General features: G+C 43.8%; 1 protein-coding gene across 1 annotated transcript in view; it reads left to right on the forward strand.

The window, feature by feature from the left end:
• Positions 1-1,947: 1,947 nt before the first annotated feature.
• Positions 1,948-14,810, forward strand: part of FAM171B (family with sequence similarity 171 member B) — a gene marked incomplete at its 5' end in the record, with an annotated part of 37,042 nt that continues 24,179 nt past the window's right edge. The window contains one exon of the mRNA XM_083865636.1: positions 1,948-2,107. Coding sequence (XP_083721762.1) covers positions 1,948-2,107 — 160 coding nt within the window. The remainder of the gene's footprint in view (positions 2,108-14,810) is intronic.

The raw sequence follows: 14,810 nt of genomic DNA on the forward strand, positions 1-14,810 counted from the left end.
AGCCCCTGGAGGAGTTTCACATCAAATAAATGATTGTTTTATTTGTATGGGTTTTGTGGTCCTTTGCTTTGTTTCAAGAAAGGTCTTGTCAAAAGAAATTAAGTTTTCATGGCAAAGGGTTTTTTTTGGTGCTGATGAAGAAAAAGGAGATTGACAAAAAAGAATAGTATTGAGAAGTACCTGCTGAGGAGGATGTGCATTTCCCACTGCAGCATTACCCTGCAAGCAGTGACTGTCCCAAAATGGTGCCAATGAACTATCAGCAACTGCAATAAAAGCAAATTGTATTTTCTATGTCAATCCCAAATCTGTTTCAAGCCATTGTTAATGGCAGTGAATTAGTTACATTGTACTGTATAGAATGACATGGAGGCATAAGGAAAAATATATTAGATTTTCTTCAGATTTTATAAGAAATATGTTGAAGATATGCACAGTAATCTGCCAGTTCTTCCTTTCAGTATGTGCAAATTTATACCCCGGTATAGTTTGTGACTGTTTGTCTTTCATTGAAAAACTTTTCTGTGATCTGAAAACAACAGGATTTGGCCTAGCATGTTATAGTGTCTAAAACAAACCTTTTATTTGACTGATCTTTGTTTTGTTAAAAGGCAATTCGAGTAATTTTATACTTTCCAAAGAAGTATCTATTCATTATTTAAACACTGAAAATTTAGTGTTAGCCTGTTCTGTAAGTGCTTACAGTGAATGGGATGTTGGCCTCACTGAAACCACGGCATGACATGACATTGGTTTGCGCTGCCTTTCCTCGGGTTTTGGGGTTTTTTTCCTGGCCTTATCTCTGTGACCAACAGGGTGGTTTTTCCATTACCCCACCCTGGGCTGTGGAAAAATGGAAAAACAGAAAAATCCCGATACACGCAGCTCCCTCAGCCTCTCCCCACAGGTGTGTGCTCCAGTCACTGTGACAATCTTTAAAACGACATCAGTATCTCCTAAAGCCTTGATTCTACACACAGCCATCTCTCTGCCTTACATACATGTTTACTCCAATTAGCAGTTTCTCATATCCAACATTGGACTCATCAACAATATAAAGAATAAAAATTTTTAGCTCTCTTGAACATATTTTTTTTTAATTAAGGAAGGGCAGCGGAGCCGGAGGAAGGGTCTGGAGCACAAACAAATGTGCCGAGGAGCAGCTGAGGGAACTGGAGTGTTTATTGTGAGAAAAGGCGGCCCAGGGGAGACTTTATCCCTCTCTGCAATCCCTGAAGGGAAGGAAGGAGCCAGATGGGGGTCGGGCTCTGTTTCCAAGCAATCAGTGACAGGACGAGAGGACACAGTCTTAGCTGTGCCAGGGCAGGTTTAGGTTGGATGTTAGGCAGAGTTCCTCCACAGAAAGGGTAATTAGACACTGGAACGGGCCGCTCGGGGAGCTGGCGGGCTCGCCATCCCTGCAGGTGTTCAAGAAAGCCACTCGGCGCCATGGTTTGGTGGTTTGGTTAACACGGCTGGGTCGTAGATTGGACTCGGGGACCTCGAAGGTCTTTCCCAGCCCAGTCGGTTCTGTGGTTCTGTGAGTGTGAGGCTCACCGACTCCTCGGGGGCTGCCCCGGCCAGCGCGGCCCATGAGGGGCTCCGGCACCGCCGGGAACGAGCGCGGGGGCCACGCCGGCGGGGCCGGCTCTGAGGGGACACTCCCCGGCCCTGGGGCGGCGGGGCCGGCTCTGAGAGACAGCGGCTCTGAGGGGACACTCCCCGGGCCCTGGGGCGGCAGGGCGGGCTCTGATGCCCACCGGCTCTCAGGACGTTGCCCCCGGCCCCTGGGGGCGGTGGTCCCGCTCCGCCCCGCCCCGGCCCGGCCCCGCCCCGGCACGTCTGTGGGCGGGCGGGCGCTGCCGCCGCAGAGCCGCCGCTGCCGGGGCCGCGGAGCGCTGTGGCGGCCTCCCGCAATATGCCTCCGCTGCCCCCGGGCTGCTCGCCATGCCGGGCACCTGCGGGCGCCTCTCCGCGCTGCTGCCGGGGCTGGCGGCCGCGCTGCTGGTGATGCTGATGGCGGGGCGGCCGCCTCCCGCCGCCGCCACCCGGCCGCAGCAGCAGCAGCGAGCGGCGCTGCCCGGGGGCGGCCCCGCCGCGGCACCAGGTACCGAGCCCTCCCCTGCCCCACCTGCCTCCCCGCGGGGTGGCCGCGCTCTCCCCGGGCAGCCCCGGCCTGTGCGGGCGGCGGGCGGCGGTCCCGGGCCCGAGAGGAGCGGGTGCGGTTCGGTTGGAGCGGGATCCGTGTTTGGAGCCCCCGGGTGTGTGTGCGGGCACGGCCGGGAGCGCCCCGGGGAGCGGCACCGGGCTGAGCCCTCGGGCCGCCCCGGCCTGGCCTTGGCGCCGGGGATTGCTGCTGGCAGCTGAGGCCAGGAGTCGCCTCAGGGAGATAGCCGAGCGCCCGTGGAATATGAATATATATGTGTATATAGATATGTGCATCATAGACGTGTATTTATTTCTGTGTGTATTTGTGTCGCTTTAAAGATAAACCAGCTGATACGTGTGCGAGCATCTTGAGCCTGTCAGATGAGTGATGGGGGCTGCTGAGCTCGTTAGTTTTTGCATCCCCTCTGCAGATGCTTATCCGAGACCACGAGAATAACGTGCTCATTTCAGCTTCAGGCCTTAGGTTTGCAATGGAATATCTGAGGGGCAGCCCTTTGCAGAACCAGAGCAAACGGTGAGGTGTCTGTACTGTCATAGGGTTTAAAAAAGATGTGTATAGTCTGAAGTTTAGTGCCTCAAATGAGGATAAACCCAGTGTTTTTCTTGACATGCTCCCTTTCACCAAAAAATTTCAAGATGGTTTCAAATCAAACATGAATTGGGATCTTTTAACACCAAGGCTCCCTTTCAGCATATCACTGGAGCATATGTTTCATTTTTAGCATATAGGCATGCTTCTGTTTCCAGTTGACTTCAGGAAGGTATAAAATGTGCTTGGTTTTAGGCAGATGGTTAATATTTTCCTGAATTGAAGCCAATTTACAAAGCTGCTGAAGTATATTTGTTAATTAGGAAATATTAGCAAAGATATTAAATTGCAGAATTTGCTTGCAACTTCTTTAAGATGTAGGACAAGTAACTAGATTTAGTAGAAAATGAACAGTCTTAAATTTTTCTTTATACACTCTTAAAATGCCTTGATTTGCTCTTCAGGTCTTTTTTGTGTGGGTTTGGGTTTGTGTTTTTTATTATTTTCCAAACATTAAAACTGTAGCATTTTAAGGAAGAGCATTTGATGAACATCTTAGTCCTTGTTTTTTTTTTTAATTTTCACTGATGATTTTTCATTAGTTTGCTTCTTATCATACTTTCAGTAGAATATACCATTAATCACCAGCAAACACCACTTAAAAGGCATTGGCAGCATTTCTGACTTGGGCAGTGAACATTTTGCTCATTAAAAATTGAATGGCAAAAAAAAAAAGAAGGACAGTTTTTCTAATTCAATGATCCTCTTTGGTTTCAGGTATTGATTTCTTTTCAAGAAGCTCTGTTACCTTATCTCCTTCTGCCCTGGCCAAGGTCTTTGTTGGTAACTAGAATTTTGATGCCTGTTCTGTTGGCTTGCTGTTGTTGTTGCAGACTCACGTGCCCAGCTCTTGCTGCTTTCTTTTATTTGCTCATTTGGCATCATAGGTTCTGAGGTATGAGAGTCCAGAAAGTATCTTCTAGTCCACAGATTTCATAATCACTCTCCATTTATGAATGTTAAAAATTATCATCTGGGCTGGTTGTCAGCATTGGTTTATGTTAGGCTTAAATATAGTTCAAGATTTATTTCAGATAAAGATAAAATCTTTATATAGATAAAGATTTTATTGCTGGCTGGATTTCTAAATGATCTTGATTAATTTTTTCCTTTATAAAAACTGAAAAAAGCCAATAGTAGACTTTGAAAAAGGTAAGCTAATTACTGCTCTGAAACTTTTATTATTCTGAAGAAGCTACTAACCACCTTTATTTTTTTGTGTGGTATCTCAGCAAAGCATGTAAGCAATTTTTTGCTTTATTGACATTTTTGACATTTTTTCGAAGGAGGACGTGACTCCAGATGTGTCTATAATGGATACTAATGTCTTTTTAGCATTTGATGGTTTACAGCTGATAGGTGGGCAGGATAAATGGCTGCTGCACAAGACTGGCAGCAGAGCAATCCCTCAGGGAAATGCTCTGAAGAGGCCCCTCGGTCCTGCCAGGGGGCACTGCCAGGCAGGCACTGCCTTCTAAAAGTGAGGAGGGTTCTGTCTGAATTCGAGTTTGTGACCCAAATTCAGGGTGTTTGTGACCCCGGCGCTGCCCCAGCAGAGGAGGCTTATCCCGCCTGGCTTGGGAGGTGCAGAGCTGGGGCTGGAGTTCACAGCCTGCTGTGGTCTGACGTTTGTCCCTGTATCGATGGCCCTGTTCTGTCGAAGCTCATTACAGCGTTTTACAGATCAATTCCCTGCCGGATTAACTGACTCCTGCCGCTGTAATTGTTGTGCTGGCCGAGGAGGGATGCCCAGGTCAGCACAGCTGTGTGAGCTGGATGGGCTGCACGCCCCGTGCTGCCATGGGAGTGCAGCAGTGGGAAGGTAGAGGCACATCATGACTGGGAATCTTGTCCATCTCTTCCTTTTCCCCCAAAAAAACAACAACAAACTTACCACTGCCAAGAGAAGTAAGTGAATTCTGTAGCAAGGCAGAGAACACATACAAGGGGGACCCAGTTCATTCTGATTCATTTCATCTCACAGATACAGGCATTCTTCCAAAATAAAGAAGGAAATAAAAACATTGGAGAGCAAGAGAGACAGGCCTCTCTGGTTAGGGTGGTGATTGCTGGAGTGGAGAACCTGCCTTGGTTCCTCCTTATTCATAGTGATTTTTGCATTTTCCATGTGGCAGTTTGGAAATCTGGGCTCTGGTGTGCAGGAGCAATTGAAGAGAAGCCGCTGGGAGCTTCAGATATTCATCACTGAGGTCAGCAGGCTTGAGCACAGAATTCAGTGAATTATAGTCCTGGCTCTGATCCAGGCAAATCTGGTTTTGTTTTCCATGTTCCCTTTCTTTATCTTTATTGAGGTGCATTCTTTAATGTTCATGAGGCCTGGGATAGCCTGATGTGGGGCATTATTATTCTCTTTATAATGCAGATATTGTGCTATAAATAGAGCAGAGACCACTAATTGAATAAGTGATAGTTATCTGTGGCAGGTCTGACATGTACTGAATGAACAACATGCTCCTGCAGGAAAAGCAGCTGTGTCAGTGGAAACTGTCACTTTACACATACAGCATCTTCTTGTTGGCTTTTTTTTACCATGTTGAGACACTAAATTAGACTTGAACCATGTTTTAAAATAGGTGGGTTTTTTTCAAGTGTGGGTAGTCCCTGTACCTTTTGTAATCCCACCATGAACAAGAAAAACCTTGCCCTGTTATTTGTTGTAGACCGTACCCAATCTGCCTCTCGTTCCAGAATTCAGGGAAAAAGGGGTTTATTTTGGTGGTTTTTTTTTTTTTTTTTTTTTTTTTTTTTTTTTTTTAAGGCTGAGGGCTTTACATGCAATGGGGAGATTAGCTTGGTTCTGCAGGGTGAAATTCAAAAGCTGTAGCAGCTAAGAGTGGTGCTGAACAAAGGAGAGGGGGGATTTGGAATTACTATGTGCATTTATTTGTTAATACACAAACCCCTGTTTGTTGAGGCAGATGAGATAAATATGTGATTGTTGACAAACCCAGAAGAAAATTAGAGATTACATTTTTACCTGCTGGAAAGAAATTCACTGCCTGGATGCTGCCTGTGGAATTTGACTCTGAGCCCATTTCTGAGCCCTGTCTGCCTGCATGTGATGATGAGTGGCTGCCTGATGTGGAGCTGTGTTGTAGATAATTCCTTTTTGCTTCAGAGTTTTCTGAACTCTTTTGTATGTTGTCTTATTCTTCCTAATCACTCCAGAAGGAGGAAACTTTCTCATGCTCCCATTTTATTTGAGATACCAGAAGAGAAATATTTCTCCAAAACAACAACATATATGTGACTCACTGCTTTTTTAATTGTGGTGTTCCATGTTTCTTGCTGTAGAATATTTTTCTTAACGACTTGGTGCATAGTTGATACTTAGATATTTAGAGTGGTATTTGGTTCTGATATCTTGTTACATTTGTCTGGGTTTGAATTTGAGTAGTAATACATAATAATGCACTTAAAGAAACCCCCATGGTGTAGTGTGACTTGTTTGTCTTGTTTGTCACTTGGTGGAACAGTCTTGTGGTTTACTGTCTCCAAAGTCATTGGATTGCAGATTAGTAGGGCAGCAATAAATCCAGTTTTGTTTTAGAGCTTTTGTTGCAGTCAGATACCACAAGAAAATGAGTGAAGAATTAAAAACTGTGTGGGAGATTCTTTAGCATTCCAGTAAGGAAGGAAATTCAGTCATTTTCATGCCTCAGCAATTATGTAGGATACAGTTCCAGCTCAAGAAGCTTGGGCTGTCTGAGCAGACACTTCTGATCAGAACTGGCATTGTTTGTTTTATACCAGCAGCAACACAACCCTTTTATCCTGTAGATACTGGAATATAACTGGTGTCAGGGAAAAGGTTTATTTTCAAGTTAGAAGTGTTAGATGCACACCCCAGCCAAATGGTTTGGTGCAAGCAAGCTAACTCCACTTATAGAAATAAAATGGCCTTTGATTTGCTGTCCATTTTTCTCAGGATTCCCAGCCTCTGGTATTTACAACAATGGCTTCTCAGCTAGGTGAGAAAGAATGCAAGGTTTAGACATGTCCTGATTTGTTGGAGATGCTGTTCTTAAGTGTCTGAGCTTTCTGTGCTGTTCTAGGACATAGTAATGCAACAAAATATCAGTGTGGGCATTAGGACGCTGAGAGAGGATAAAGCATCTGCAGTTTGAAATGGGAATAAATAAGGAAAAACAGAAATATTCAGAGATGCACATGTTCCAGGATATAGGTCACTTAGTTGCTAATACAAGAAAAAGAGGAGTTTGGGGTTTTTCATGGTAAAGCACGCATGAAAAAAATATGTACTTTTTTAATTTAGGAAGAGAATCTGCATAAGCACAGGGGTACTGAGGAGTTCTGAAGAGTAAGACATCTCTCCTGAGCTGAAAGCTTGCTTTCACTGTAGTACATTATACAGCATCATGCTCTATACTTCAGAAAGCTTGATTTCAAGAAACTTGCCTTGATCGTAGCTTTCATGGTAAAGAACTGGGAGAGCCAATGTGTTTTAGCATTCATGGAATCAGGGCCCATGGTTACATGGTCAGAAGCAGCAGGAAACAAGGGATTAACGATGCCAGGAAGCTACCTATTGCAAGGTGGTAGTTTTTGCAGCTCTTGTTTGTTTTGCTAAAGTTTGCTTCCTGTCAATCAGTTGGCAGAAAGTGCATCATCAAAGGCCAATTGCTATGTAAAAACATTCACAGAATTCCTGTCAGGCTGAGAAAAAGGCAGGTTGAGAATTTGGAATGCAGCTGCTATCTGGGTCACTGGGGATGTGTAGCATGCTTTCTCTGTGAACTAGCTCAGTAGATGAAGTCTTTGAAGACACAGGCAAAGATCTGAGAGGAAAGTTTATTCAAAATAAACTTAATTCTAGGTGTATCAAACTTAGCAAAACAGCACAGGTTACTTTGTTGTCTTGAAAGTTGCATATTTTTACATCACTGGATCCTTCTGTAATGAATGGGGACTTGAGGCACAATGTGACAGAGCAACTGTGTCCTCTTTATTGCTCCTGATTCTGTGTTTCATTCCTAATTCACAGGTTTTGCTTCTGGTGTTCTGTGATCAACCATTTCCCTTGAAGCATCAGAGTTAGTTTACTCTCAAATAACTCTTCTGTGTTCAGTAGGTTGAAACCACCAGGTCTAGTTCCTCCTGCCTAATCCTGGCTTGCCAGGGGTGTTCCAGCACAGGTCCTGCATGCCCCTAAACTGGAGCCAGTTCCACACATGGCTGCAAGAAGTTTCATTCAGCAGGCTGCAAAGCAGCTGTTAGATTTCTTGCCCTGCTTCTCTGGCACTAGTTGTAGCAGAAAACAAGAGATTTGGGAACACTTTTCTGTGCTAGCACACGTTTGAGGGGAGGATGTGAGTGAGCACAGCTTTATGAGCAGCAGTAGGGAATGTGTCTGCTGAGAGAACCTGTGCAAGGGAATTTGGGGTTGGAAAGTTGAAGAGGATGAATTCACCTTGCAGAGGTCCCTGAGCCTGGTATTTAGTAGGGCAGATTTCACTCCAGGTGAACTCGGAGTAGGCATTGCAGATCCATTCAGCGGAGCTGGGTTCCTGGGACAGGGCAGGGCTTCCAAACTGAGCCTGCAGCACAGAGCACATGCTGCTACAGCCCCTCCACATCCACACCAGACACACAGAGGGTACCTTTGGGCAGTTTGCTGCTGTCATTTGGGGGATTTAGGTCAGGAAGGGATGACTTAGAGATCTTCCATAGAACACAGCACACACGGAGTGTAGTGTGAGCAGGTTCTTGCTCGAGATCAGCATCAACAAGGACAGTCCTGTGTGTGGAGGACCGTCCAAAGCACCACTCACCTTTACACAGCTTCTCAGCCACAGTGCAGGGCTGTGAGAATGTGTGGCACCAGCACTTCTGTCCACTAATAAAATCATGTGCTGTTAACTTCACAAGCAGCTGTCAGTTGTTTGTAGAGGATGTGAAGAAAGTCTCCCCGTCTTAGCTGGACCAGCTGCCATAACTTTCCCTCTGGCTGTAAGCACATTGTGCATTCTTGTAAACACCACAGTGACGGGTCTGCAGCTCGTGGCACTTGCATGGCATCACCCTGGTGATGTGTGGCCTGGTCTGATGGAGCTCCTGGAGGCCATCTGTGTGCCCTGCTGGGGTGGACATGCCTGGGAGTGATGTTCTTGCCTGGCTGTGTGTGCATAAGCCCCCTAAGTCTCACCAAGGGCAGGCATGAGCCCTTACTCTTTCCCCTCAATTTCTTGTCCTTCTTTCTCTTCCCTGATTGTGCTTCATCACATGGACTCAAAGAGAGCCTCTGCTGTGTGAAAGAAGTCAGACTTCAGAGCACAGTTGTCACAATGTGGAAATGAGGCAGTTGCAGGAGATGCGTTATAGGGTCAGTTCCTCCTGCTGGACTTCCCCGTGACCCTTTCTCCAGCATTCTGCATTCACTGTTGATAGTGCCAGGTGCCTAAGAAACTGCAGTTCTATCAAGGGAGGAGGCAAGAGGTGGCCTCTCATTGAGATTACATGAAATAAATTTTGGCTTGTAGTGGGTTAGAGAGCAAAAAACAATTTTGTCCCTCTACCTTGTGATTTTTTCCTTGTCCCATTTTGAAAAAGCTGCTGGTTTTGGTGTGGGTCTTACCTGAACCATGGGCAGCTATACAGGTTAAGCTGCATGGCAGCTGTGGTGGGGAAAGTTGGGGGTTTTTTGTGCGTGTTGAACACGATGCAGTGCTTATAGATGTGAGTGTGAGGCATGTATTGCACCATGTGCATTAGGAGGTCATGAAACAGTAGAGAGAATCTGAGAACCACTTCAACATGTCCCCAGCAGACTGTGGTTGAAAGCCATTATTGATGTGACCACTGCACCCAACAGTGCTCTCAGGTCTGTGAGGTGTTGCTCAGGTGATGAGGGCTCCAGCCTATGCCTCTGAGTGTTGGCTTTGGTGTTTTTACTAAACACAGCATGGTTATAGGCAGGTCAGTCGGAGCACTGACTCATTGTGATGCAGCTTATTTTGGAGGAAAGAGCTGAATTTAGGTGGGTTTTGTTTGGGTGTGTTTGTTTCACTGTGGTCCTTAATAGTCCATCTGCCTCTTCTGAAATGTTTTCTTGTATTTCACATACTTTTCTTTATTTCTCATTAATCTTTTACCTGTATTTAATGCTTGAACTTGCCCACTTGAGTGTGCATGTAGCTTTCAGGGTTTGTGTTGTAGGTTATTTTAGTTTCAGGTCTGAGGAAGCCTTTCATTACTCAAACTGATTTTATTTTCAGAATCATTGGGATTACTGTTTTCATTTACTGCAAGAGTTATCGAGTCAGGCCATGCAAAATAAAGTATATCTTTTCACCCTATTTCCATAATGAAGCATGGAATTTGCATCAAATTGTGAGCCCCAGTTTATCACAGGATGGTGTACTCCAGGTAAAAACTTCCAGACAGATTTGCTAAATGTATTAAAATTAGCAGCTGAAATAAACCAATCAAGTGAAGGTGATCCTTATTGGTTTTATTTTCTGTGATTTGAGAGTAACTGAGGATCTGGAACTGGGTGGGTGTTTAGGCTGGAGGGGCCATCAGGGGCATTCTTGGAGCAGGGTTGGCACTGAACTCAGACCTGGGAGCTCTTTTCTGTCAGGCCATGAGAGCTTTCAGGATTGGGGAACCTCTCTGGACAACCTATTCCCACAATTGTTTATCCTTAGAGAGAGAAGCAAATCCCTCATGTCCACTCAAATCCTTCCTTGCAGTTGGTGATTGTTGTCCCTCATTACCCTGCCAAGCATTTCCCAGAGCTCTTTCTCCCTGGTAAACACCTGGCTGAGGGAAGGCTGGTTTTTAGGGCACCCAAAACCTTTCCTTTGCGAGGTTAAACAAGGTTCCTGTCTTCCCCTAATGCGTGCAAATCAGGACAGAGTGGAGTTACCTCCTCTGCTGCAGATTTGGGGCTGTTTCATAAATATGATGCACACAGTTGGCTCAGTCTGCTGAAATAGATACTAGTGTGTAGCATGGTTATGAAACTTGGCAAAACACCAAATCTATTTATTATTGATGACTCTGCATGAGCAAGACTCCCAAATGAAACTGATTGGAACATCCTCATGAAAGTTATTTTCTGTGAGGTGGCCAATCTTGATCATTTCTACGTCCTAATCTGAGCTATACTGGAGAGAAGGTCAACAATGTCAAGATATTTGAAAATATTGGCCATTTTGCTGGGGTGGAGAATGATGTGCTTGCCCTCTCCACCTATTATGGACTCTAATGGAATTTAAAGAAGTTTTTCCATGTAATTGTGGAAAATATTTTTCCTCTGTTTTGAAGCATTTCATTAAGTGACTGAACAGGCAAAATGAGTAGTTTTATGTTGGGTAAATGCAGGATTTTGGTAGATTGTGTGTTTGGAACAATAAAAATTGTTAATAACATCAATTATGGCTTGTGATGAATATCACAGGAGCTTACTTCATTGTTTCTGGGAGCAAAGGAGAAAACTTTCTCTCACTGGGCTGCAGTAGAGAGTTTCTTTGGATTACAGACCAGTGATGTTGAGAAAATCCTCTCATTAAATTCAGGGAAGCGAGACCCAGGGAAGCATTTGTGAGATCCTGCATAGTTTGGGAGCAGCATTGGGCAAAAGAATCTGCCATGGCTGTTTGCCTCTTAATTAGTGGTCAGTTCCTTCTCCCGCTCTTGTGTTTTTGTTGAGTGTTTTTTCTTAAGCACAGTAGAGAAAGGCTTGTCGAGGGACTGGTTGTCTGCTGGATTCTTCATGTTCCATGGAACAGATTGTCCCAGAAATACTTAAGTGGATTTGTTTCCCCCCAGTCCAGCTGGCACAATCTCAGAGATGCTGAATGAATTTTGAGTATTTGGGGGGAAGAAGAAAGTGCTCACTGCCCCATTCTTAGCCTCGGTGTCAATCAAACCATCTCCATCATCCTAGAGAGGTTTCCATGGTGCTAAGTTGTTTTCCCATTAGTCCCCCACAGGACTTGGGCTGCCTGCTGAGGAGGGAGAGCTTGTGTTAGTGCTGGAGACGGCACAGCTGGGGCCCTCAGCTGGCTGCTGAGCCCTTCCCCTGGTGCTGAGCTGTGGGCAGCGGTGATCACTGCCAGCAGCAGCGGCTGAGTCATTAACACAGGCAGCGCTGACACTCCCCTGGATGCCATCCATGGATGCAGAGCAGTTATGTCACTGTGGTGCAGTCCTGAGCCCCTGTTTTGCTTTAGCCTGTGATATGATTTGACAGAACTTTCTCCTTTTTTTAAAACCTTTTTAAACTCTGAGGAGTTACTTAAATGAGGAGCAATCTGCATTTTTCTAATACCCGATGTTGTATTCCTTGTTTTTTTAGTGATTTTTGGTCATTCACTTTATGAGACTCAACTTAAATGAAAATTCCTATATGAAAGAGGCTGTAGCTTGTTGGGTGCTCTTGCTTTGTTGCTGCAATATGGATTTCCTAACTCTTGCAATAAAAAATTCCCATTCCACATGTACAGAGCTACCCCTAGGAAATGTCCTGCAAACTTTAAATTATATTTTCTCCCTATATGCCTTTATACACTGGCCTTCTACCAAGGGATTAGAGGATCTTTTCCTGCAGGTGAAAGACAGACACTGCTGCTGCGGCATTACAAATATCTTTCTTGAAGGTGTAATATGAGATGTTACAGCTTTAGGGGAGGAAAAGTATTTTCAGACAAGAGTAGTGACCACATTGTTATTGAAAAATATCTCCGAATCCAACAGTAGCTGTCCTTTGCAATTAGTGAGTAACATGCACTGATGTTTGAATTTCTGGTTTGTGGGGTATATTATGCCACAGAGTCTGTGGATTCATATCTGTCTTAGGGTTTCACAGCATTAAATGTCATGTTTAAACAGGTGCTGCTTTGTTTTCCTGTGTTTTTCTTTCTTCCTTCTGTCAAATTAAGGGTTTGTTTGAAATTGCACAGGGTTTTTTTTTCAGCCAATTCCACTCACAAACCACCACTAGGAATTCCACAAGAAAAATCCCGTACCTGACCCATTGGGATAAAAAAATAAGAGGTTCATGTTGCAAAGATACTGGAATATTCTTTCTGTCCATGTATAGTGACTGGTAGAGGGCCGGTTTGACAAGTCCTTAGAAATTCTCTTCAAGAAATGGTTGCATTTTGTCAAGATGCTGCTGCTGACTGATTCATTTTTGCTGTTTAAATGCTGAGGGTTTAATTGTAAAGTTCATGAGTGGGAAATCCATGTTGTTGGCTTATCCTCTAATAGGCATTTGCCCATTTTTCTTGAAGGTGTATAGTATATTGTGGTATTTAAATAAACCTCTCATATTTAAAGTAGGGCATTATGAAGATTTTGTAATATTTCCCTTTGTACTTTTTTTCCCTGTATTCTGTAATAAAGTGTGTATCTTTCATATTTTCATTCCCTCAACTCTCATGCAAGGTAAAATGATACTGGCAGTGATTAAAAAAAATGAAAGAGCAGCATTACAGGTTTAGTATTAGCCAGTGAGTAAACTGACATGAAAATAAACCCCTTAGAAATGGCCTCTGAAATGCCTGGGCAAAGCTGTTTCATTTTGTAGGTTTCAGGAGCTCTTTCTAGTACTTACTTGCTCATTTTAATCTATTCCACTTGCAAATTTATCTTAATTTGAAAGGAAAGTTTTATTTAAGGTTTTATTCTTGTAATATTAATAATTTATCTCATTTATCTCAAATTACAGAAGATGATATTCAAAATAAATGACTCCTAAATAAATGAAGCTCTGCAGGCTGCAGCATTTCATCTTGTCTGCTGCCTGTCTCCCTTGCCCCAGGAAGGTGAATTTCTGCTTCAGTCTTCCATAGTAACCACAGCTCTGAGAACCAGGCTGGCTGATTCAACAAAATAGCAGCAAATCAAAATGCAAAGTTGCTATGGTAATTTTAATTCTCATAGGTTTATTGTGTCCTGTGAATTCTTATGCTCTGGCTCGGGTGATGACACAGTCTGATTTTAATTTGTGAAGAAGGCAGCTAATGGTGAAAAAACATCTTGCAACTCCTTAACAAATGACTACCTTGCAGCAGTACATGCTGTGCACTTAAAATTATTCCAGTGAATTTTTTAAATGACATATATATGCCATGCAGTGTTAAAGGAATACAGGGGAAAAAAAATCCCATTTAACCTTCATGGCTGCTTTCCTGTCTGAATTTTATGCCTCTTGCTTAGGTAGCCCATAAAAATATATAAAGGGGAATTTTCCTTCTATTTTCTGTATCTCACCAGGAGCACTTCAAAGTGCTTGGGGGTGTGTTCCCACTGGGTAGCAGAGTGAGTCGTTAGCAGCTTTATGGATTAGCCTGATGGCATTCTGCTGCACTTCTTACAAGCGGGATCATTCCAGGAAGGTGCTCATTGATTATGCAGCAGTAATCATTAGGGATACAGCCTATGATCATCTGCTTTCTTTTACTGAATTTTGCACAGCCTTAATTTCATCAATATTTGGTTGCTGTCAACATATGTGGGATGATTATTGTGCTTGTGCAGTTTGTTCATGAATCTGAGAGCTTGGATGGAGGTGTAACTACTTTGAATGGCAGAACACATCTGGTTGTAGAAAATAGTTATTTTTATTTCTTTTTTCAAATAAGTCACCAGATCAGTCCTCTCATATATACAGCACATCTTCAAATTGAAAAAGCTATAATTTGTCTATGCAATTGTACAGATTTTGAATACTGAGGCCATCTGGACTATGAAATAATCCAAATACATTAAAATAATTGTAAGCATTAGAAGTTTGTGGTTTTGTTTTTAAATGTGGTGGGGGTTTTGCCTTTTTTTTTTTTTTCCTTTTTTTTTTTCTTGAACATGAACTCAAGGTAGTGCTGCAATCAGTACCTGGGCAAGTGTGTCATGGAGTGAAATGGATGGGAATTAAATGGGATGGGAATCTGTTGGGAAGTACTAGGAGCGTCTAAAGTCTTTCTCATGTGTAAGAAATTACCTCATGCTGGGCAAATATCCCATCAAAATGTGCCAGCTCAAGTTTGCCAGAGGTGAATATCGG

This window comes from Zosterops lateralis (genome assembly GCF_965231275.1).
Source record: "Zosterops lateralis genome assembly, chromosome: 7".
NCBI classification, from domain to species: Eukaryota; Metazoa; Chordata; class Aves; order Passeriformes; family Zosteropidae; genus Zosterops; species Zosterops lateralis.